General features: G+C 48.8%; 1 protein-coding gene and 1 long non-coding RNA gene across 2 annotated transcripts in view; one reads left to right on the top strand and one right to left on the bottom strand.

Annotated features, from left to right (window-relative positions):
* Positions 1-16,507, bottom strand: part of LOC142579825 (uncharacterized) — a 48,059-nt gene extending 31,552 nt beyond the window's left edge. The window contains exon 1 of the long non-coding RNA XR_012827471.1: positions 16,390-16,507. This is a non-coding gene — a long non-coding RNA (uncharacterized LOC142579825). The remainder of the gene's footprint in view (positions 1-16,389) is intronic.
* Positions 1-23,610, top strand: part of uif (sushi, von Willebrand factor type A, EGF and pentraxin domain-containing protein uif) — a 135,557-nt gene that overhangs the window by 26,776 nt on the left and 85,171 nt on the right. The window contains exon 2 of the mRNA XM_075690397.1: positions 4,766-4,790. Within this exon, the coding sequence (XP_075546512.1) occupies positions 4,766-4,790 (25 nt within the window). The remainder of the gene's footprint in view (positions 1-4,765; positions 4,791-23,610) is intronic.

Genomic DNA, 23,610 nt, shown 5'->3' with positions numbered 1-23,610 from the left:
AAAGACGGACAAAGTAAACCCGAACTTTACAGCGCTAGCCATTTCAGAGCAGTCACGTTTCTTTCCTCGCGCCTTCGCATACTCGCTTCACCTCAGCGTTCTTAAAGCTTGCGCAACGATTCTTTTCAAACAGTTGCGTCAAACCATGCTCAAAGAAACAAGAGCGCAAAAAATTCAGTTTTCTAGTCTGCCGACGCTTGTCCACGTTGCTTTGCGAACGTAAAGTGCATCACGAGACAAACAACAACACAGTCGTTATATAGCATTCGGTAAGTTTTCGCATACAGTATATATATATATATATATATATATATATATATATATATATATATATATTGTTTGCTGGCGAATATCGTGGGTTTCCTTTTTTTGTGTTTCGTTTTTTTTTTTCGTTTTTTTTCCCCCATCGCGAGTACTGGTGAGAGCTGGCACCATCGAAATGGAGAAACGAAGACACACTGAAGGGGGAAAAATGTACGGGGCGATCATTAGTGTTTCCGGGTTCGTTGGCTATAAATAGGCTCAGTAGAAAAAAAAAAAAAACTAACGAAGAGAGGCGAGCGGCTGCACTGTACACCACTGGTGGGGAAACGCACATGTGAGAAGAAACAGCGTGGGCGGCCGCAAGAACAATCCGCTTCTCTGGCGGAAACGCGCAGCGTCCACGTCGCCTCCATTCCGGCTGCGGCCGAGGAACCGTCTCCTCCGGCATCGCCGCGTGCGCCCACTGTGCTAAGGTGCGAGGGAGGTCTCGCTGCGCGGCCCAGCTTCACCGTGGCGTGACCGCCGCACACGCAGCTCCTTGCGCGAGGCGCTGTACACACTGCGCCGCTTCAAGAGCGCGCGCGGCCGCCGTGCGCGTGCATAGCCGGCGTTACGCAAGCGCGCTGCTGCTGCGCCTCGCACGAGGACCGCTGTCCGAACGGAATTAAGCCGACGCGGTGTTCCGCGCGCGAGCTTCCCCGCACATATGGCGTCGACGCGACTAAGATGGGTGATTTCGCATTGCAGCGCAAGGAAGGCGTGAGCGCCGTGCTGTCTTCGCTCCCTTTTCCTGCAACGATAAAGTCCAAGTTCCGACACCGCTTCCAGCCCGAGCTCAGCCATCAGGCGCTTCTGTCAATCTTTGATGCGCAGGAAAGACCGCATATCTCGTTTCGTCGTTTTGACGGTTCGTTCGAGAACTGTGATTTAAAAAAAAGAAAAAAGAAAAAGAAAGCATACAAAGAGAACTGCACACGTTCAGCTGACGTGTCTGCCAGATGGCATGACGTCACTGTTACATTAAGGAACTGCTTCGTTGTGTAGAGGCTGGCTGATTATTGGAAGAGTCTGATACAGCTCAAAAGCGTCTAGGTCCCTTCATTATTGCTGCTTCCCAATTTCGCCACCAAAGAGCATTTTCTTAAGCTCCGCCGGCCTGCCCAGATCCGATGAGAACCAGGGCTCTTCGTTCGTAAGTGCTATTTGCTATTGGCTGCCCGCCTTCTCTAATATGTCAAGCATCAGGATTTGCTAAAGTTTTATCTTACGAACAATTTTTTGCGTAAGAGGTTTTTGTGAATACGGGGCCAGCTTATCGTAATCATCTCGCGTCCTGCTCACTTTTGATGCTCGCACAGTTCGGCGTTCTCTCGCAATGGACGAACAGTGGTGTATCTCAGTGGTGCATCGCCAGAATTGAAGCTCGAGTACACGATCGAATTTATTTCGTTTAGTTTTCCGTGCTTTATTGTCGTGACCCAGCCAGAACCACGGAGGTGAATCTTCCTTAGGAAGTGAAGCCTGATCTGCGTCGCCTTGTAAGAGTCACCAAGATATCTAGTTTTTTATAGGAGCCCCATGAAGCGTCCTCTTGGCGCTTTCTAAAGGCTTTTAATTTGCAAACCAGGACGAGAGAGATAGTTACCGAAGATTATTCAACAATATTCGACGCCACATGTATCCCAATAATAAGTGGAGATCGAGACAAATTTCGCCTACGCCCTCGTCAAAGTCAAAGTGAGTTTTCTGCTGCCAAAAGCGAGTTTTCGCTTGTCCCTTCAACCTAGAGTGTACCAAACGCGCTTACGCTCGGTGCCCACTCCAGTTACCGCGGCTTTTTCTCTATTTGAATATGGTTACCCCTTGATACTACTACTTTCGTCTGCGTGTGCCAGACTGCCACTCATGAAAAGTGAGTTATGCTTACATGTCAAAGGCAAATGCGCTATCCCGGGTATAGAAATACCCGAGCGACTCGATCCTACCGCCAACCATGTGCTATACCAATGCACAGAGAAAGCAATTGCACTATATTAAGAAGCACAGTCCTATTATTATTATTATTATTATTATTATTATTATTATTATTATTATTATTATTATTATTATTATTATTATTATTATTATTATTATTATTATTCATTGAAACATATAAACACCGCAAGGAGAAAGATAGGGAAGAAGAAGACGAAGGCACATCGAAAAACACCTAAAGAACAAGTATTACATCCTAGATAGTCCCGTGGTTGAGAAGAATTTTAGTACAGCTTTGTAAAACCTTATCGACGCAGTCCTATGGGAACCGCTAGATAAACACACCACCCTCCTGACGCCTACACTTAAGGTACTAGCCAGACATCAAGAAGAAATCATCATAAAAGCACAGATAAGCACGATTCCTCGCAGAAAACTGTAAGCATTATTGCAACAGACCTCAATTTGCATGCGTAGAGAGAGCACTAGACTCCGCCATGTGCCACAACGTTGTCTCGTTTCCAGCTGTTTTGTTCTTCCTTTATGACAAAATTCTCCAGGCCATGTTACCAGTGAAAAATGTATTCGTTGACCACATGCTTTAACACATGCATTTAACTGAGATAGTTTAAATTTTATACGTCTTCAGACGTGTTCAGCGGACGCCCAAATGCCATTGCAGCTCCTCATACGCAACGTTTCTACCGGTGCCGAGGCTTTGCAAGGCAGTAAATGTGTGTAATCCGCGGTTGAAAATGTCGAAACATGGCAGAACCCATGCCCTTTATATAAGCTACAAGAGCCGGGGAATTCTTGTTTTGTGTTGTTTTCTTTTCGAACGGCACTGACGTTGTCTCACACGTATCGTAATTTTAAGCAACGGAACAGCAGGAAAGGCTATAAAGAGGAAATTTCTTCCTTCACAGTAATTTTTTCATTTGTATATTTTGCAGGTTTTTCAGATAGTCTCGTGCTGAAAGAACGGCAATAACAACGTGCTGATTGCGATTTGTCCCGTTCGGCATTAGAATTCATGCGGATGCGACGAAATTATAGAGCACATAATCTGCGAATGTCGTCTCTTAAGCCGTCAGAACGTTCTCTCTCTGTCAGCCCGAGCTGGTCGAACGGCCGAGACCATTGATGAAACAAAATATCTCGGAATCATGGCTTCAGGGGTCATCTCTGCAAAAAGCTACCATGAGCGCTGATGCTGTTCTCAAAGAAATGCTACCAGGCCGTTGCTGCGCATCTTAACGACCGTCGCTAAATGCGCAGTGAACACGCACGTGCGTGAGCACCGTATTAAATCTTTTTTTTTTCTCGCACTTATGGCGACGCTTTCCCATCCCGTGATGAAGGTAGCAAATCAAGTGTAATCTTGATTACAATCCTTTCCTCTGTAGATTAGTGCACGTATGTAGTGTAGAGAGGGAGAAAAGTTTAATGAATTGAAATTCAGAGAAGTCGGCCTGAGGTACAGTCCTCTAACCAGCTACTCTGCGCTGGGGGAAGGGGAAGTGGGAAAAAAAGAGGAGTGTGATGCATGACGATGACGACAGGAAGGAAGTGTACTCAAACAGCAAACAAGTGTACTCAAAGCCAAGAGTCGAGACACGTACATTTTTAAAAAGTTACGTAAGATATACTTTATAAGCATATACGAGTATTGCTCGTACAGCGTAATGGACCCAATTCGTGCAATGAGTATTTTGTGTTGTTGTTGTTGTTGTTGTTGTTGTTGTTGTTGTTGTTGTTGTCGTCGTCGTCGTCGTCGTCGTCGTCGTCTAGGTTCTCACGCTTTCTCTCTTTTTATGTTTCCCCTTACTTAAGCAGAGTCAGATGCTTTGGAGGGCCACCTCCTTGTGTAGCCAACATATCCACTTATTATGAATATATTTAAACTACACCACTCCACGAGATTGGTGCTAACGATGAGCGACAGCACTTATACGACTGTTTGTCTCAGTCGATAGTATGTTATCGTCCTTCACGGACAGCTGGAGTGTTCGTTGAGTACAAGACGAGTAAGCAAAGATGCGAGAGTACGAAGCTGGGCCAGCTGGTTTGTGGATATAGCGCGGCGAACAGGGCCAACGAGGCAATAAAGAAATACGAAACCCGTTCATCTGACGAAGTAACGCTCACAGCGAGCGCTGTGGTATGCACTCGCTAACCAACCTGTGCGCAGCCAAGCAAGTGTTAAGCGCATACTGCAAGTCACGCAAGTCTCTTCGGAGGCCGCTGAGGAAGATGACGGCTGCGTCCGTCTCCACCTCAGGCAGGCTCCAAGCTGCATAAGAACAGCGCGACCTTGCGTCTGCGCATTTCACAATGCCTATAAACGGAACTCCGGCTAAGCGCAGCCCGTCTATAAGTCACTCTCGAAAGCTTTTATTTTCAAAGGATGAGCGCTGTCTTTAAGCCACGCTACAGGCAAACATGCTTGACCACTGCCAAGCACATCTCTTGGCGAAGGCCGCACTAACCTGTTGCTTTCTCTTTTCTCTTTTTTCTGGTTTTCCAGGGCGGAGAACTCAGATGCCAAGACGGTGAGTAAAACCTTTTGATATTATCACGCCCATCTTCAGCGACACCGCCAGCTGATCGCTGCCGTGCGTCCGGCTCGCCTGTTCTGTGTAAACTGGTTGGCTGCTGGCGCCGGTTTTCTTTGGTGTATATATTGTGCAAAAGCTTAAAAAAAAAAGAAAAGGCATGTACAAGGTCGTCCGGTGACATTTGCCCGTGTACGGAGCACAGCTTTCAACTCGGCTTTTCCAGAGGGAACTCCCCATCGGTTTTTAACAACGGGATGGAGCCTTGAAAAAGAAAAAGACAAAGACAAAAAGAAATAGATATTGCTATCCACTTTGCTATATATGCAGATGATGTAACAATCTGGAGTGCCGAAGGTAATATGGGACAAACAGAGATCAAACTACAGGAAAGCATTTATGTGGTAGAAACAACACTTGAGGTTATGGGACTGAACTGCTCTGCTAAAAAATCAGAACTATTGGTATTACGGAGCAATAAGCGTGGGCGCAAGCCGAACGGATATATCCCAGAGGAAGAACCCCGCATTGACATATGCGCCAAGAATGGAGAACCAATCAGGCAGGTGGAGACTATTAGAGTGTTAGGACTTCTCCTGCAAGCGAACGGATCTAATTGCAGGATGATAGAATACATCTCTAACAAGTCAGAAGAAGTCATTAGGCTTCTGCGTAGAGTTACCAACAAGCATAAGGGGCTAGGAGAAGACAGTGCCATAAGATTAGTACATGCATTCGCCTTTTGCCAATTCTCGTACGTGGCTGGCATGCTACAATGGACACAGGCTGATAAGAACAAGCTAAACGCTTTAATCAGACGACTTATAAAGACTGCACTAAGACTTCCCATCAGCACGGCCAATGATAGCTTATTGCGCCTAGGGCTGCATAACACACTAGAGGAGATAGCTGAGGCTCAACAGGTGGCCCACCAGGAGAGACTAATGGGGACACGCCCTGGGAGGGCGCTACTTGAAGAAATTGGCGTAGAAATTAACAACCACACCAACGAAGGAGAATTATTAACACAATTGCAAGCGGGACTACGAGAAACAATAAAGACGACCCCGTTCCCTAGGAACATGCACCCGACACATAACCTCGAGAGACGGAAGGCAAGGGCGAAGGCACTCCTTCAAGACATAGATCAACATAAGCAGCAGGCGGTGTTCGGTGACGCTGCCTGGGTTAAAAATAAGGATGCGTATACCTCCGTTGTCGTAGACACTCAAGGTAACATACAGGATGCCATCACCGTCTATACCAAGGACCCCACAGTAGCAGAACAAGTAGCAATCACCTTAGCCATCCGGGCTAATCGGTGGACACATATTTACAGCGACTCTAGAACAGCCATACGCAACTTTACCAACGGATATGTGACACGGATAGCAACAAAATTATTAGAGAAGGTCAAGAGTGAGAGGATCGAAATCCGCTGGTTTCCTGCACATCTGGGGGTGGTGGACGGAGCTCGGAGAAACCTCAATGAGGTGGCAAATGAAGCAGCACGAGGAATTTCTAGCCGTGCTCTTCAAGACCGAGCAACTTACACTTCACCCGGGGAACACAGGGATCGATTATTAACATATAACGAAATCACGAAGCATTATTATTTAAGCAGAAGGGAATACCCATTGCCACACGGTAAGCTTTGCAGAGCCCAAGCGGTCACATTACGTTTGCTACAGACAAGAACATACCCAAGTCCATATTTTATTAACAGGATCTATCCGGAGAGGGAAATTCAAACCAACTGTAATAAGTGCAATGGTATCATTACTCTTGACCACATGCTTTGGCAGTGCCCCGCGGTCTTCACAGACCGTGACAAGGAACAAGAATGGTGGCGGCAAATGCTACACAGTGAATCACTCTCTGACCAATTACGGGCAGTCCAGAAGGCCCGCGATGTGGCTGAAGGGCTCGGCCTGACAGTCCCAACGTGGGAGCGGCCCGCGTCAACGTATGGTTGACCTTCAGGACCCAATAAAGTTCTCCATACCATACCATACCATACTTAATACTGGCCTACCTAAACAACAACTTTCGTCAAACCAGGCTCGGTGGTACAATATGAGACGCCGGCTGTAGTGCAGCTGCTCAATATGTTCCCTGTGTTCGCGTTTGTCAGACTAGTGCGCGCGCCACGGCAAGCCAAGAACGGGCAGTAAGCGAAATTGCATGCATGACTTTAACATGAAGTTTCAGAGGTTATTCAGTGTTGCACACGAATACTTCATTTTTCTCCTATTTAGCAGAAGCGAGGTAAGTGCTTGTAGCATGACACTACCATCTTACTGGAGACGAAATCGCGATGTGAGCGTTCGCAAGAAACGAAAGAGGGAACGAAAGCTGGAGCGATCACCCTGCTATTAATGCGCTTTGGTGCGTGCGCTGCAACTCCTAATGCATTCTCCGTTTAGCTCGTGCAGATGGACAGCCAGGTTGGACGTTTGATGCAATGTGTTGAATGTTGGATGTTTGCAAGCAATGTGGATCATTGCAGAAACCTGCTGAACATTGTTCCTTCAGTCGGGCGCCGCAGCTCTAACGCTATCGAATAGCACCGCATTAAAAAAAAAAGCAAGAAAGGGAAATGCAGTGAAATGGCATGTGAATGCGAGATATTTAATGGCAATTTCGTAAACCTATTCGTGACGCGTGTCTTTCTTAATCACAACGACGCTCTGTTGTCATCAAATTATACTTCTTTAAAATAACGAATTTGATATTTCTGGATTCGCAGGACAAGATCAAGTTCTCACTTGGCAGTCATAAAGCAAGGAGCATATGCTTTTGCCACTGTATAGCAACTCTGAAGAGTATCGCTCGCAAGTGGATGTGTTACGCGTCGAGCAACAAGTGCTACAGAAACAATAACATGCTCCTAAATAGGAAACTTGTTTGTTCTTAAACAAAAGGGGCACTGCGACGCGGGGCATACGATAGCTTTGAGTGAAAACGAGCATACACGTTCAGAGACTCTCCCCTTTCTTTTTTTTTTTTCAGTTCTCAACTTTCGCCGAGGATCTTAAGCAGTAGACTTTTAGAAGCGTAACCCTAGGTATTCATCCCGTCTTCCGGCACAACTCGTGTCACTGAAATTTATCACGATTACATGAGTCCTACCCACAAGCTTCACTTTCCCATGTGAAGTAATGGATTTCCATCTTCTTAATTACACCCTGACACTGACGGCTGCGCATGTACGTCGCCTCGCCGCTTCGCACCCTTTCTATAGTTCTACATTAGTGGGCACCTACGGAAACATATGAAGGCTACGACAGTCAAAATGGCCTAAGATGGCTGCACGCTTCAGTTAACGCTGAGTTTCACTTAAAACCAAATGACATACGTAGACCCCTGCGAGGGGGAGGGATATTCACGAAAGGCAGCGTTGGCATTCACCTGAAAGTACAACTTTCAGGTGGCTACCAACTACGCCGTTCGAAAACTACGCACTATTCGCCACAGGCAATGGCAAAACCGTACGGTGTGTACCACCCTGTCTGGCCTCACTGAGTTGCTTGTGGCGGCCAGTTGTGCAGCTTGACTTCTTCCGTCAGCTCAACTCTTCTGTTTCGGCAAAAGAATCCTGGTTTCTGAAATCTTTTGTTAAGAGCTCACGAGCCGAGGCGCTCTGTGTGCGCCAACTTCATGCTGGTGGTTGTGAAGAGCCGCTCAAATAAGGGTAGCAACTAGAAGTACCGCATGTTCTCTCAAGAGGTCGATGCTACACGGCTGCTGAGAAAAACAACGGCATTTTACCACACGAAAGGCAGTAAAAATCCGCTTCAAGCGTGAGCAACGTCGGTTGCTGTGCTCACAAAGTTGTCAAAAGCATCAGCCTATTCATTGACCCACACTCACCCTGTCCCCTATAACTTTGACGAGAGAGCGCGTATATCAAGCGCGTCAGTACCTCCAATAGATAAGGAAAGATAAGCCCTTGCATTTCAGTGGGGAACGTGGCCGTTGCGCAGCTACGTGGCCTTCTTTTTCTGCATCGTTTGTTTATTTTTTCGATGGTAGCATCTGCCTTCTCAGATAATGTCGCAGTCTGATGGCACAGACTTTCTGCTACCTAGAAGGTGTTGGTACAAGTGTGATCGGTCGCCCTTGGGATTTTATCGTTGGTCACTCCATGGAATAACTCTAGAGAGTTCACAAACTGCCCGAGGGAGCAGCATGGCAGCTGAATCTGTCCTAATTCCATGTGACCGCTTCAGTGGATTCATCACCCTCGCACACACTTTATTTGTTCTGCCCATCCCGGACGGCAATGATGAAAGGCGTTACGGCACGAGAGTTCTAGTGACAAAAAAACAAAAAAACTTTCGAGTTCCGTACCACTTTACGCCTCCTTCTTTCCTGCACGGTGTCCTGGACACGCATGGACATCACTGAACAGCGCGTCACCCCTATAGAGCCGCGCGCATTTGTATGGCAAGCGGTTCTGCAATATGGCAAAGGCAGCGCCTGCGTATGCAAGCACACGTTCACAAGAAATCCCTGCTTTCTTTTTTCTTTGCACACGGTATTAAGTGTTTCAAAAGAACGCTACTCATTCATAACACTTTACTGTAAGAACGGTTGTTAAACAGTTGTTTCCGAAGTTCCAACGCGCGTCATCTTAAAGCAGCCGTTTGCACATATCCACTCATAATGAGCCTCTCGCCTGACTTCGGCTTCCACGCATAGCTTCACTATGCAGTGAAGGCGTCGACTCGCACTCGGTGTACAGCAAAACCGCGAAAAGTATATACCTTCGTCCATCACACCAAAAGGATGTTAACCGCTTTAAGATGAAACAAAATGCTGCACAAGGCATTCTATAGTTCGTAATTATATATACTGCGGCGGCTTCGCGGCAGCCAAGGTTTATATGCTGAAAGCAAAGTTCATTGAATAAAAGGAGTTGGTCAGTAATATGAAGCTTCCTTTCTAACATAATAATAATATTTCGGGTTTTACGTGCCAAAACCACTTTCTGATTATGAGGCACGCCGTAGTGGAGGACTCCGGAAATTTTGTCCACCTGGGGTTCTTTAACGTGCACCTAAATCTAAGTACACGGGTGTTTTCGCATTTCGCCCCCATCGAAATGCGGCCGCCGTGGCCGGGATTCGATCCCGCGACCTCGTGCGCAGCAGCCCAACACCATAGCCACTGAGCAACCACGGCGGGTCTTTCTAACATCAACGAAGGAGCCAAAGCAACGTCATGCTCTGATCTTGCACGCCGGCGCGCGACCTATTGTAAATCAGGAGGCTTAACGTACGCTAACGCGGAATGGTATAGAATCGCTACTCGCAAGCAGGAGACCAGCAAGCGTTAAATTTCCTCAAGACGGCATCTAAGCGCTGTCATAGTAGCGTTCAGTTTGCCATACATCTCGCTCCGATTGCGCTGGGGTAGACGTATTCGTCCGGTGGGAAATTTACATTAAGTGTGCTGCGAAAAAGTGTGAAGTTGCAAACGTATCTTAGGCAAATGCCGCCGGACATACATGTAACTATATATATATATATATATATATATATATATATATATATATATATATATATATATATATATATATATATATATATATATATATATATATATATATATACACGCATAGCACTGCGTCAAAGAAGTCACAGATACAAAAATAGACTCCTCCAACTCTCAGACATTGTGCATCAGCTTTCATGGCAAAGAGAAAAACTATTTTAAACGCTTTCGACAAGTTCCCGCACCCAACATGAGAAAGACAATAGCTTTTTCGTGCCCGCTCTCTTTACCGGACCCGCCCGGACCACGGAAACCGCAGGCGCACTATACAACCTAAAGAAAACATGCGCTGACGCCTACAGGTAACGCCTTGCTCACGACTCGAACACACACGGACGGAAATTACGCGCACCGCGACACTGAAAAAAAGCGCTAAGAGGTGGCGCGGCACGCGGCGTGTCGAGAGGGGCATAACGGTTGTAGCACGCGGGATGCGCACGCGCACTAACGCACGGAGATTTCAGAAGCGGGTCCGGCAGACACGATTCCACATCGTCCAGTGCGAAACGTATAAAGAAAGGAATAATAATAATAATAATAAAAGAGCCAAGAAACACGGCCGCACGCGCTGCGCACTCTTCTTCCGTCGGTCTGGCTTGGCGGTCGCGAAGGGAGCAGCAGCAGAGCAGCGCCCTCCCGTGCGCGCGGCCACGCGCTTATGACGTCACAACACTCCGGCTTGGTGGCTAGACTTCTTCCGCGTGTGGCGGCACCGGAATGCGGCGTGACAGCTTCTCGTTGTCTCGCAGATGCTTGCGGCGAGCCTGGGTTGTTGCCTATTTCTTCTTGTTTCCTGTTTGTTTCTCGTCATTTCCTCATTACTTAGTTTGTTCCGCCGCGCTCTTCCTCGCGGACCGCGTCGAGTGTGCCGCGATACCGTTTCCACGTCGTGCCCACGCGAAGATACGGTGCGACCTGCCGAGCCGGGCGTGACGTACGTTGTTGTGCATCGCATACTACACGTCGTGGTCCATACGCTGTTCGGCGCCCTCCTCGCCTGTTTGCCTGTTCCTTTCGTGCAAATACAAATAGCGCAATCCAACGCCGTCGACCGGAGCAGGAAGACCGGCGCGCACATTGATACGCAGGACAGAACGGAATGCCACGGGCGCTCGGCAATACACGATCCTCCGTCCGCTTAGCCCACCTGGTAATTTATTTAGAAGTGCAGGCGCGCGCATGTCTTTGTATTGTGAACAAAGACCGGAAACCAACTGAGGGCCCATCATGTGCATGCTCGTTTCTATATTCATGAGTTTCCGGTTGCGTTGATTGCGTGTTCTAAGGCAGCGGCTGTATGCCTGTCTGCTCGCGGACTCAAGACACACCGTGCGTTGTGCGCGGCTTCGCTTGATACTGGAACGATTAACGGCAGTGGTGCGCAACAACCGCTGCAGCCGCGAAACAGAAACAGTGCGAAAAAGCGATGAAATTTAAAAATTGAGCTGCTTACATTTGAGGAAAAGGAAAAGGAAAATTGCATACGTGCGCCTGGTGTTGCGCGCGTTATTCGCAGATTTCTTAAAACTGATCCACGGAAGTCTTAATTCGCAAATTTCCCTCGAAGACGCAGGCAATGAATGTACTTTGACGCTGGGATCCTTCATGAAAATCACGTATACCTTCTTATTCAGTAACCTCTATAAAGACGCACATTTCTTCTGCGTGACTTCAAAGGGGTGATTGTATTCCTTGCCGAATGATCATCATCGTGATCATCATTGTCATCATCATCACGGTCATCCGAAAGCATTCGAGAAGTGCAATAAGTTTAAGGTCACTTTTTGCGTTTATCTGTCTGGACTAGTGTCCCAGAATTCTTTCCCTCTAGAAGGGGCAACTGTCCAGCCTATGAGAATGTTCAACCGTGCAAACCGAGGTGGCGAAGCGGAGCACGGTATCGGTGTATTGAATAAAAAGCGCATTGACAACGCGCTATAAGAAAAAATAAAATTAAATTATGGGGTTTTACATTCCAAAAGCACTTTCTGATTATGAGGCACGCCGTAGTGGCGGACTCCGGATTAATTTCGACCACGTGGGATTCTTTAACGTGCACTTAAATCTAAGCACACGGGTGTTTTTCAATTTTTAGTCCCCATCGAAATGCGGCTGCCGTGGCCCTGATTCGATCCCGCGACCACGTGCTTAGCAGCACACGCGCTATAAGGTTTTGTATCGTTTAGAACGGGACATGGTCGGCGTATATGCCGCCCAGATATACTTGCACTTCATATGAAGAAGAAAAAAAAAAGCATAGTTGCCGTACGGACTTTTAGACGAGTTGGTTGTACACACAATAAATTTTCATAGTGCATGCTGCTCATATATATCGCTACGTGTAGTCCATGCGTTTTAGTCAAAATAATAAATTATTGGGTTTTACGTGCCAAAACTACTTTCTGATTATGAGGCACGCCGTAGTGGAGAACTCCGGAAATTTCGACCATCTGGGGTTCTTTAACGTGCACCTAAATCTAAGTACACGGCCATTTTACGCATCCATCGTAATGCGGCCGCCGTGGCCGGGATTCGATCCCGCGACCTGGTGCTCAGCAGCCCAACACCATAGCCACTGCGCAACCACGGCGGGTCGCGTTCCAGTCATTATCCTTGCACGCATCGTGTCCCGTCCGGGGTTGCAACTTGTAACAATTCTGTTGCCCACATCGTCGGTAAAATTACACAAATGCCGTTTTATTTATTTATTTATTTATTTATTTATTTATTTATTTATTTATTTATTTATTTATTTATTTATTCCCTTTTTTCAACCGTTAAATTGTGACCGCGGGTTCTGAGCGTGTGACGCAAGGCATACAGGTCTCGACTGCGTGCGAGTTTGTTCGGGCGGCTGCAGCGCCCAGCCCCACGAGTGGCCCGAAGCCACCGGCGCAGCCCCTAATCAAAGTCGACCTGGCGAGCTGCGCACCGATTGTGCGCGCGTCACGCTGTACCGCACTGAAAGGACGTCGAGAGCACGCACTAACGAGGACGCCACCGGCGTCCATCACGTTCGGGCTGGGAAACAAAAATACGCAGCATGGGGGTCAAGGAAAGGCGGCCCCGCGGCTGGGCTGTTTGCACGCGCCATGCGTGTACACTATATAGGCGCGGGCACGGCGGAGGGCCTTGCGGACATTTGATGGCTGCGAGACAGCGATTTCCATACGCTAATGCAAGGGAAGGGTCCAATGACGAGGGAGGGACTCGGCGAGTCGGGCTGGCCGGCCCCCATCCGGCAGCTGCCCACGCGTCCATAATCAACGGTGCGAGCGTCCGCGCGCACGGACTGCAGAGGCAAAGTGACGCGGCTACCGTGAAGGCTGCTGGCGTGATCACCGCGGAGGTGTCGTGGGCATACATGCCCGTCATAAACGAGGGAGCCCCTTGCCAGCGAAAGTCGGCCACGATTCGCGGCCGTATTTTGGGTTATCATTAGTGAAGGAAAGTTACCTTCCTCGAAAAAATGCAGCGGTCGTTGGCTATGTCTTCCTTCGAAACAGTGACCTTGAGTCACAGTGCCAAGTCGGGACGCAGTTATCATCCACATCTTCCGCTAATGGTGTGCGCTTGATTTGCACTTAGTGCGGTTTCTCTGTTAAAGGTAAATGCAACCGTACGAAGCGAACACACAACGAAGCCAATGAACGCATATTCAAATTTAGCTATATAATTAACTAACGATTAGGATTAAGGTTTTAGGACAAACTTCCGATATGTCATAAAGGAAACTGCAAACGGCACAGAAAAGAATTTTGCCGCCGGTGGCGAGCCGAACCCACAATTTCAGCATGACGTGAGCGATGCTCTACCGATTGAGCTACGTCGACGGCTGTCCCCGAGTTCAGGTGTAGCCAAAAAATGGCCGTTTAAACAGCACGGGAACTTGCTTTGGGCTGTCTGTATTGGGGCACTGGAGGATAAGAAAAACTTCCCTTTGCTGAAAGGACTTCCACCCTCTGCTCTAGCTCAACTTTGGTACTGCGAGAGATTAGAGCACCGTCACAATTGTTTAAGCACGAGGGCCGTTCTCCGACTCCCCCTGATAGTAGTAAGTTATCACTTCTCATCGGTGCCATAGGTTCGAATCAACGAGATGGCGTCTCCGAGCGGCATAAGCGACAATGAGGTGTGCAGTAATCAAGGCGAATCAAAGGGAACCGAAAGATGGAGAATTATAAGAACTGAGGCAACTGGCAGGCTCATTCCGTGGCCAACGTTTCGATAAGTGCACTTGTCTTCGTCAAGACAACAGGAGTCATCATTGGCACGGAGATAAAAGCGCGCTTCCTCCCGTATACCATGCATGCGTTATCAGCACCGTTGCCCGTTATCAATATACACCAGACGGAGAGGGCAAAAACAGCGGGCAAGGAGCAGCGCGTCCAAAATGGGCGGCATTCATTAGAGTCGCAAGGCACGGTTCAACCCACGCCCGTTGTCGTCGTGCACGTGGGCAGGAGCCGAGTGCTTTGACCACGGCCGGCGCCCGATTGGCGACCCACGCACGCGCCACCGCCCCAACCTCTCGTCGTACGGAAGCAGCACGCGAGGCACGCAGTGGCCCCCGCTACGCGTTCAGAAGGGTGGGAGTATCGACGGGAGCGATGGCACGGCGCCCGTTACGAGCGGTCGTCGCCACGAGTACGGGCACACTCCTTCCTTTGCTACCGGTAGACCACCGGGCTCAGCCTGGTTAACCTCCCCGCCTTTCCCTTGTGACTCGTCCCTCTCTTCCTTCGTTAACAGCAGCAGAACGGCGTGGCCAGTAAAGGCACTTAAATACTTGAACGCGACACTGCATGCTTGTCACGGCACTCCTCGCCGTCAACAGTGGTCATAGAAAGTCATTGGTCACGTCCATACAGCGCCCATAGATATCACACGGACAGCGCCGAATGACTCGCCACCATCCTGCCTCTTCCTTTCCTGAACATGACTTGGAAAAAAAAAAACTCTCCTCTAAAGAGCGCAGACAATCACCTTTAACCCTGGTTATTCAGCAGCCGACACTGTGAATTATCGCTACCCCAATATGTACTTTCCGCCTCAGACGCCCCCAAAGCCGAACGCCTGCAAGCTTTAATGTGACCACTCCCTCTTTCTGTGACAATTCTCCCTCAGCACAGAGCAAATCCGTGGCATGTTTTTTTTTTCATTGAAGTGTCAAACCTCCTGTCCTTTATCTTTGTTAAAACACGTGACAAAAGCCTGCCATATGCCAGGGTTGTAATTTCGGGAGCCCGCGACACCCTGAACTAACGGTGCACGGCGCACAACGATATTTTTTAAGGTTCCAGCGTTCGTACTGAACCTCGCGCTCAGTCATTTGAGTATCAGAAGTACGGAAAACCAACTTCTCCCTTGTTACACAGCCACACCTCGTTCGACACAACCAAAGGTGGTTAACTTCGCGCTTCAAACGAAACAGTCGCTTTCTGTTCGCTCCATGGCACGCGATCTTCGATCAGCTTCGACAACGTTTCGAGCCGACCTCTACCCCCTTTACTTCGGGCGAGCTATATAGATAGTATGTGCGTAGGAAAGACCGCTTGCGGAATTTTGCACAGAAAGTTCAATAAGGTTGTTTCAAATCTACCCACCTTGACGCATGATTTCTCACGGATATAGTCTGACCTAACAAGTCCGGGTGACGTAACCGTCGTGTTCGTAAACGTTTCTGGACTAAATTAGCGTGGACTGCCCACGGAACTCCCACATGGTTTAGTGCCACTACTTTTTTTTTTTTATTTGAGAAAAAAAGAAAAAAGAAAGCAAGGCTGATGAATAGATACATCTTGGCAATAGCTGCTAGCTTTTCAAAGAAAGTACCGCCAAAATAACGGAACAGTTACCCTTTGTTCGCGTCAAATGCGCAAGCACTTTCGGTCCTCCGAGACAGGCGCGCAGTACGCCGTCCCAGAGTGCGTATACGCGCGGCAGGTCCAGAACAGCGAGGCCGCGGTCGCATTTTCGCCCGATCGGCGTTTCGTTCAACGGAAAGAGAAAAGCAAGCACACAAGAGAAAGCTCACGGCCGGCGAGACTGCAGGCGGTCAGTTGCTCAACAAGTGGCGCGTTGCGCGGCTCGCATTCTTGCAATTCCCGCGCCTCGAGACACATCAGCGGCAGCGCCGTGCGACGTCCAGCCTGCGACGGCCGGTGACGCAAACAAATGCACCGGCGGCCCCCGGAAACGGGGTCAGCGCGCGGCAGTCGTGTTTACCTGTCAGCGTAAAACGGCGCCGCTCCTTTTGCCAATCTTCCCCGGGCGGTCCGCCACCGGCACTGCGCTCCATCCTCCTGGTTGAAACGCGAGCGCCGCAGCTGCCTGCCCACGCCTGCCAGCCCCGCGCGCTCGTGGGCAGTTGCGCACAATCAGGAAGTGTTTTTTTTTACTTTCTGTTTCTTCCCTCTTTATCTCTATTTCATTTTAAATTTTTTTCTGCACCCGGCCGCCGTTTCGACGCCTGCGCGAGTATGGACAAACCAAGTCGGTGTCGTGACAAAGTTCGGGAGTATGCCCTGGGCCGTTTCGACGAACGCGGATGCGCACCGACCACATTCGCCTGTTCCCTGACGCTTTTCTATTTTCGTAGCGATAAATTCGGTGGACCTCAAATAGGTCCAGTAAATTAAGTCAGGAGCAGGAGCATTCAGAGAACGCCAAACATTTCTCGTAAAGGGTGCGCATTATGACTGGCGCATCACGTGACCTCAGTGATTAAAAGCGGAGCGGCATATCCATTATCTTTCGTGTGCGCGTAGATGGAAACACGAAGGAGAAGAATAAAGATGCCCGGGATTTTGTTAATAAGAAAGAATTAATGCTAGAGTAAAAATGCAGTGTGTGAGCATTTGGGTGCTTTAAAAGCTGGATGTGTAACTGCCGTACGGCACTAAATCTAGTCATTTGAAGCCATCAACTAGTAAGAAAAATCAGACTGCTATTGGCTCAAATAAGGTAACATAATTCGCGTTGCACATGCAGAAATGCGCAGATTCCAATTTGCTCGTGAAGTTTCTGAAATTGCCTGTTTTTCCTCGAATAACGAAGGCAACAATGCCCTTGCAATTGGGTCCGAGCCATTTTTGGAAAAGCAGCGATTTTCCGAGGCAGCAGCAGCAGCAGCAGTAATAATAATAATAATAATAATAATAATAATAATAATAATAATAATAATAATAATAATAATAATAAGAAGAAGAAGAAGAAGAAGAAGAAGAAGAAGAAGAAGAAGAAGAAGAAGACTAGTGAAAGGAACTAAATGACAAGCAGAAATGTCACAAAAAGGAACAAATGTGAGACGTATCGACTTCTGGAAAGGAGAAGGGTACCCGAAGTGAAAGCAGACAGACGCCCTCTTTGGAGGGGCGTCGAAATCCAGCGCTTCGTTTTAGCTACACAAAACGCTCTCTTGACGCTTCCTGTGGATTTTTATTGGCAGGTCTGGCCGTAGTGACCCTGCTCGCCGTGCGAGTTAGATTTGCAGGTTTTAATATAGTCACTGAAGATGGGGACAAATTTTATTAAATGCGAGTAAGCCAATATGAAGCTAGAGGGAGCCTCTTCACTGCCCGCACAGTTATATTGTTACCCTTCCATAATTGATGGAAGTTTAGCGTCCCAAAGCAGCACCAAGGCTTACGAGAGAGGCGGAGAGCGCCAGATCAATATCAAGCAGCTGCGCCCGAAGTTCGCTACATGTAAACTTGTATGTTCCTATACCCACAATAAATGAACTGTTATTAAAGATATGTCTTGTAACTAAAGTCAGAAACTCTGCCATCGTGAATATTTACTAGCTGAGAACACGACGACAAGAAAGAAAAATGCAGCGCTACTCGAAACTCTTTATTAGCGAGTACCACGCCATTTGCCAGTTTGTTTCTCTTATCCGAGCTCTCATTAAACTTCAAGCTCCTAGAATCCCCGGGCAACTAGCCCAAAAACCAATTTTTTACCAAGCATGTACTCGTGGATTTTAAGCGACCATGGCAAGCATACACCTGCAGATATTCTTCCACATATTCCAGTCATACCTTTAGCTCCAAACACGCAGCTTTTGCCACGCCAGCTTCAGTATTCGCGTCAAGGCCGACAGCGCTCGCCAGTGCAACTTGAGTAACTCCTAAAGCTAGGAAGCAAAATTACGGGTGGAAAGCAACAAACTCCACAGAGAGTGCCTGAGGGTTGCGCTAGATACCGTGCCCTGGTTTACTCTGCTTTTCAGCAGAGTGAGCGTTGCTCGACAATTAGCCCAGTTGGCGTCGCCGCGGAAAATCTACGCCCGCGGCCGACAAGAAGCTGCTGGGAGTACGCAGGGCGGAGAAGTAAAAGCGCCAGAGTCCGCGTGCGCCGTACAACCGAACGCCGATGCGCCTCAATACGTGGGCACGGCGTGCGTCGACGCAGCCGAACACCTGCGGTGCGCGCACGTGCGGCGCCCTTTGGTGTCAACAGCGGGCCGGAACGCAGCATTCACCGCCGCTCACGGGCTCGTTCCACTTTCTTTGTGAAAACGGATTGCAAGCGGTCAGCTAGCACGACGACCGAACGGGAGCCGCCAGCACGAACTGGCCGCCCTTGTGATTGACAGGGCCACGGCGATTGAGCAGTGGCGGCTCGATTGAACGAGCTAGGCGGTCGGCCCTCCGCCGCGCCAATATACACGGGAGGCACGGGGCACACGAACATGCGGCCTGCCGCAGAGACAGCCAGCCAGCAGGGAAAGGCGGTAGAGCCAGAGCTGCCACTCGGGAATGTAGCACGCACGCACACACCATAGTCTGCACCACCACTGAAATGGATCATTGTGTTGCTCGCGGTGCGCGCGCGCACGCTTATCGCTCGAGGAAGCGGCGGCAGCGCTCGGCAAGGCGTACGTCGACGCCACAACGACGACGCAGCGAGAAGGAACAACGCAACGACGCCGACTGCTACCGTGCCGTAAAGAAAGCGCTCACCACTCCCGCCACCAAGAGGGGGGTTCTCCCTACGCATCTCACGCAGCCGAGAGGAGTCGAAAGTTCTGCGCAAACAAGCAGCAAGAGTAGCACATGCCTTGCGGTGTGTGCTATACGCGCGAGACGCGCCCAGAGCGTGAGGAAGCGCGAAAAGCGAGCGTCAACGCAGTCCTTTCCCTGAATTTGGAGCCTTTGTTACAGGGCTTTCTTTCCCTTTTTAACTTTTACCTTTTTTCTTCTTTTTTTACTTTGGTGGGATGTCGAAGTTCTCACACAGTCAGTATAGTTGAAAGTCACGCTTTCTCTGGCGTTTATCCTATACAGGCGATTCTTGAACAAACGATGCGCGGCACGCCTTCAGGATCACGCAAGAGCAGCGCGCTTTCCTTGCCGACTAAAAATAGCGAAATCGTTCTATTCTTAAGGCCAACGTAAGGCTTCAGCATTTGGAACGTCTCCAGCTAAACTAGCCTAAAAGGAAAATGGCGAGATGTATATAAGCCATATCAACGGTGCACCTTTAACGTGACTCATCGCCGAGGCAGAAACACGCGGATGCGTTGTCAAAACTACATGCTCTGTACAAGAAGCAAACTCCGACAGTGTAAGATTACCTGGTTTTTGGCGGATGCACGATATTTCGAAATGAACGGTCGAGTATAAACACAGGGTGAAAAAATTGCTAGCTGTACCAAATTAGACTGTGTCATAATAGCCCAGAATTCGAAGGCAATGGTGGCTTCTTGAGAACCTACCGAAAATTGAGTCAGAAATTTCCATGGAAAAATAGTAAAGCAAAGGTGCCCAGATATGTGAAAATTTGCCATGAATGCCAGCTCTGCAAAGTGTACTTCAAGCCTTGTGGGAACCTAATGATATTCAGGCCGTTCCCCTCGAATTTGCCAACGTAGAAAAGGACGAAGTTGCTAGGATATGACTAAAGCACTTTATTTGTGACTGAATGTGATGTACGCACCCGCTTTGCAGATGCGCTAAACCTGTCACTAAAGACGCGAACTGCGTGATTTCGCTTTTTGAGAGAGATTCATTCAAGAATGTGAAAGTGATGGGGTCGCTGACAGTGGACTGGCATTCCGAAGCGAGAAGTTTCAGAATGTTCCTCATCATCCTGAAGCCAAGTGTCTGGACGAAAGAGTATAACGCGACCTGAAGATGTTCTTGGCTCTTTACCCAGGCTTCAAAGTCGGATTGTATACGTGTGCGCGTGGGAAACAGCAGTTCATCATTCTTTACACACAGGATGCCGATACTTTGCAGCATGTGGAACAAAAAATATCGTGAATATTTAGAAACAAAGCACACGACACTGGTGAAAAAAACTATCCCTCACAGCACACTACTCCGCGGAACAACGCCAAAAGTACCGGTACACAACGAAGTGGAACTTTGGCGAACGCTACGAAACGAAGATGTAGAATAATAAAACTCGAGGCATGGTATTGGCCCGAAAAAATTAACGTAGTTAAGTTGTGGGGTTTTTACGTGCCTAAACCACGATGTGATTATGAGGCACGCCGTACTAGGGGACTCTGAATTAATTTTGATCACCTAGGGTTCCTTAACGTGCACCAAAATGAGAGCACACGGGCGTTCTTGCATTTCGCCGCCATCGAAATGCGGCTGCCGCGGGAGGCATCGAACCCGCGACCTCCAGCTCAGCAGTGCACCGCCATAGCCACCGGGCTACCGCCGCGGGTGGCTTTGGCACGAAAAGGCCGAAACCACCCGCCGAAGACTATTTTGTATGTACCATACACGGCTCTCAAAACTATACCACGGCGGGGGGGATCCCGCATGACTGTGTAACTATATGCGATACCGAGAGCACGTTGATGAGGCTTCAGTCAGAAACGTCCTCTCATACGGAAAACAGCGCAAGCGATTCGGACGAGTGAAAAAGGTACAAGACAAGCGCTCGTTTCGTCTTCTCACTCGCCCGTGCATTTTTCGCTGTTTTCGGTGGGGAACCTAACCAACTGCAGCCCAAGCCAACACTTTTCTGCCATCCGATACAATACCAGGAGAGATGAGGACAGAAGGCTGGGTGATAAGCCATCGTCAAGGCTGGGGAACGATTGGTAATTGAGCGAGTTGGTATACTTGATTTATGGCTAAAGCAGCAGAAAGAAAAAACATAACACAAATCGGAGAAGAACGCAGGCGCTGAGTTCACAACTACGGTTTGATGTGACACGTAGCGTGTTTACACAAATATACAAGCGTACGAAAAACAAGAAAAAACAGACACGTCAAGCGAAACTCAACTCGCGCGTGCGCTCAAGTGCCCATCAACGTCATATGATATAGTTTAATATAGGATACAGTGTGAGTATGACTGGCTAACTCGCATGTTACCATTTCGCGAGATAAACATGGCTTTTATGGTTTCACGTGTTCCTTGTTCTGTGTGAGCAAACACTTTTGTACCCTTAAGACTTTGCTGAGTATGTACAAGAGCGACAATTCGCAGCTTTTTATTCAAGGCCACGCCTGGGAAGACAACATAGCTATAAAAAGGAGTTCCAGAGTAGCATCCAACAACTAAGCAAAAGGAAAAGATATGAAGAGAGACAAGCAAGATGGCAACTTAATGGTATAATAAACGCTCAAAATGCGTATTGCACTTCTACGCTGTTACAACATAAAAAGGAGGCAACACCGAGCATAAACAAAACCCACTCACAAGCACTCGACGAAATTCGCTACCACGTATACATCACACGCGTTTGCAAAGTTCTGCTAATATGGGGAGCCAGAGAATCGCTTTTCTTGCCCTGTGAATTTGACGACTTGTGAGGCCGGCTCAACGGGACCCTGAAAGCGAACAGTGGTCGATTTTGCAGCACGCCTTTAGTGTACGCGATTCTTGGCTTTTAGTGAAGCCACAGCGGTGGTTGTTTGAAAGTTCACAAATGTTATAGTAACTGACCGGCTGGAAGGCAGTACCAGAAACTCCATTCCTTCTGCACTTGCTTTTGGCTGGTGAACCGAAGAAAATCGCAAGTTACTATGGCGCGTGCACACTGCACACTGAGCACAGGGCAGGGACAAAGCTTCCACTGTTAGCCGCAACGGGCTAAGGAAACATAAAGCGAATGCCCTTCTGCTCATCGCACATATACATAGCACACGGATGTGTGGAGCTTATATGGGGAGATTTCCTGGGTGGTTATCTTCGACTTGCCGAAGCTAGCCGTCCAATTACTGCCGCTCAACGGTGCGAAGAATTTTTGACTTTTCACAACCTCATTGAGTCGTGAGAGAAATGGTCGATGTCCCGGCGCCGGTAGTGGTTTATTTTCTCTTAAAACGTCACCCTTTCCGTCGACGTAAACTTCAGCAAAAGCAGCCTGCCCCCTTCTCTCTCCAAACAAAGAGACCATTCGCGTCTGTTTAATAGGCAGCGATGGCCAAACTTACCTCGCAGGGACGTGCGGCCTCAGCTATGTAATTGACCGATTATTCCATGAACGCCGCTCAGAGCCGCATTATAGTCACCTAAGCAAGCAGGAGCAAGCGTTGCCTGCCGAGGAATGCGACGGCAACAGATAGATGCGCGCGGAATGCGTGAGGACATCTCCGCAAGACGCCGCTGATACGTATGCCTTCCAAGCATCTTTCAAGTCCAATGAAGTCACCGCCGAGACAACGCAGCAAAACCGGCCGGAAAAGGGGCATGTGCACGGGCGTCTCGAGGATAACATCAGTCACCCCACACCACTCGATCCTTCGTAGCCGCAAAACGAAAAGGGGGAGGGTTATCAGAAGAGCGGGCCAATCTGCCGCTGAGGCTGCGCTGTGCCTTGGACGGACGAGGACGCCGCTGCGTGTGTGAGAGCATCGCTATAAAGATAATCGGCGGCCGGCCAAGTCGCGCGCGCCACCGGGCCCTCCCCTCAGGGCTGGTGAGGGCACCGTTAGACCAAGGTTAGCCTGCGGACACACGGCAGGCAGACTCGCAGGTTGACCTTGGGCAGAACCACATTCTTCCCGAGCTACGGACTCTGTTCGGCCCATCTCTCGCTTTTGGCGTCCGCCTTCCGGGGAGCTATAGCCGACGGTGAAGGGAAGGTAAAGGGGGGGTATATACAATGATTCTTGATGACCGCCGTATTAAAACGGTATGTAGGATCTTCCCGTGCGTTCATGAGTGCCCGCCGTGCGCAGACGTAGTATGCACGGACAACGCGCCAAGCGCTAAAGGAGCGTTGTATGTTTCAAGAAATGGCAGGAGTTGGCTCCGCGCGGCCAACGGGAATCGTCTTGTT

Source organism: Dermacentor variabilis, chromosome 1, assembly GCF_050947875.1.
Source record: "Dermacentor variabilis isolate Ectoservices chromosome 1, ASM5094787v1, whole genome shotgun sequence".
NCBI classification, from domain to species: Eukaryota; Metazoa; Arthropoda; class Arachnida; order Ixodida; family Ixodidae; genus Dermacentor; species Dermacentor variabilis.
This window is presented reverse-complemented; position numbering and strand designations above follow the sequence as displayed.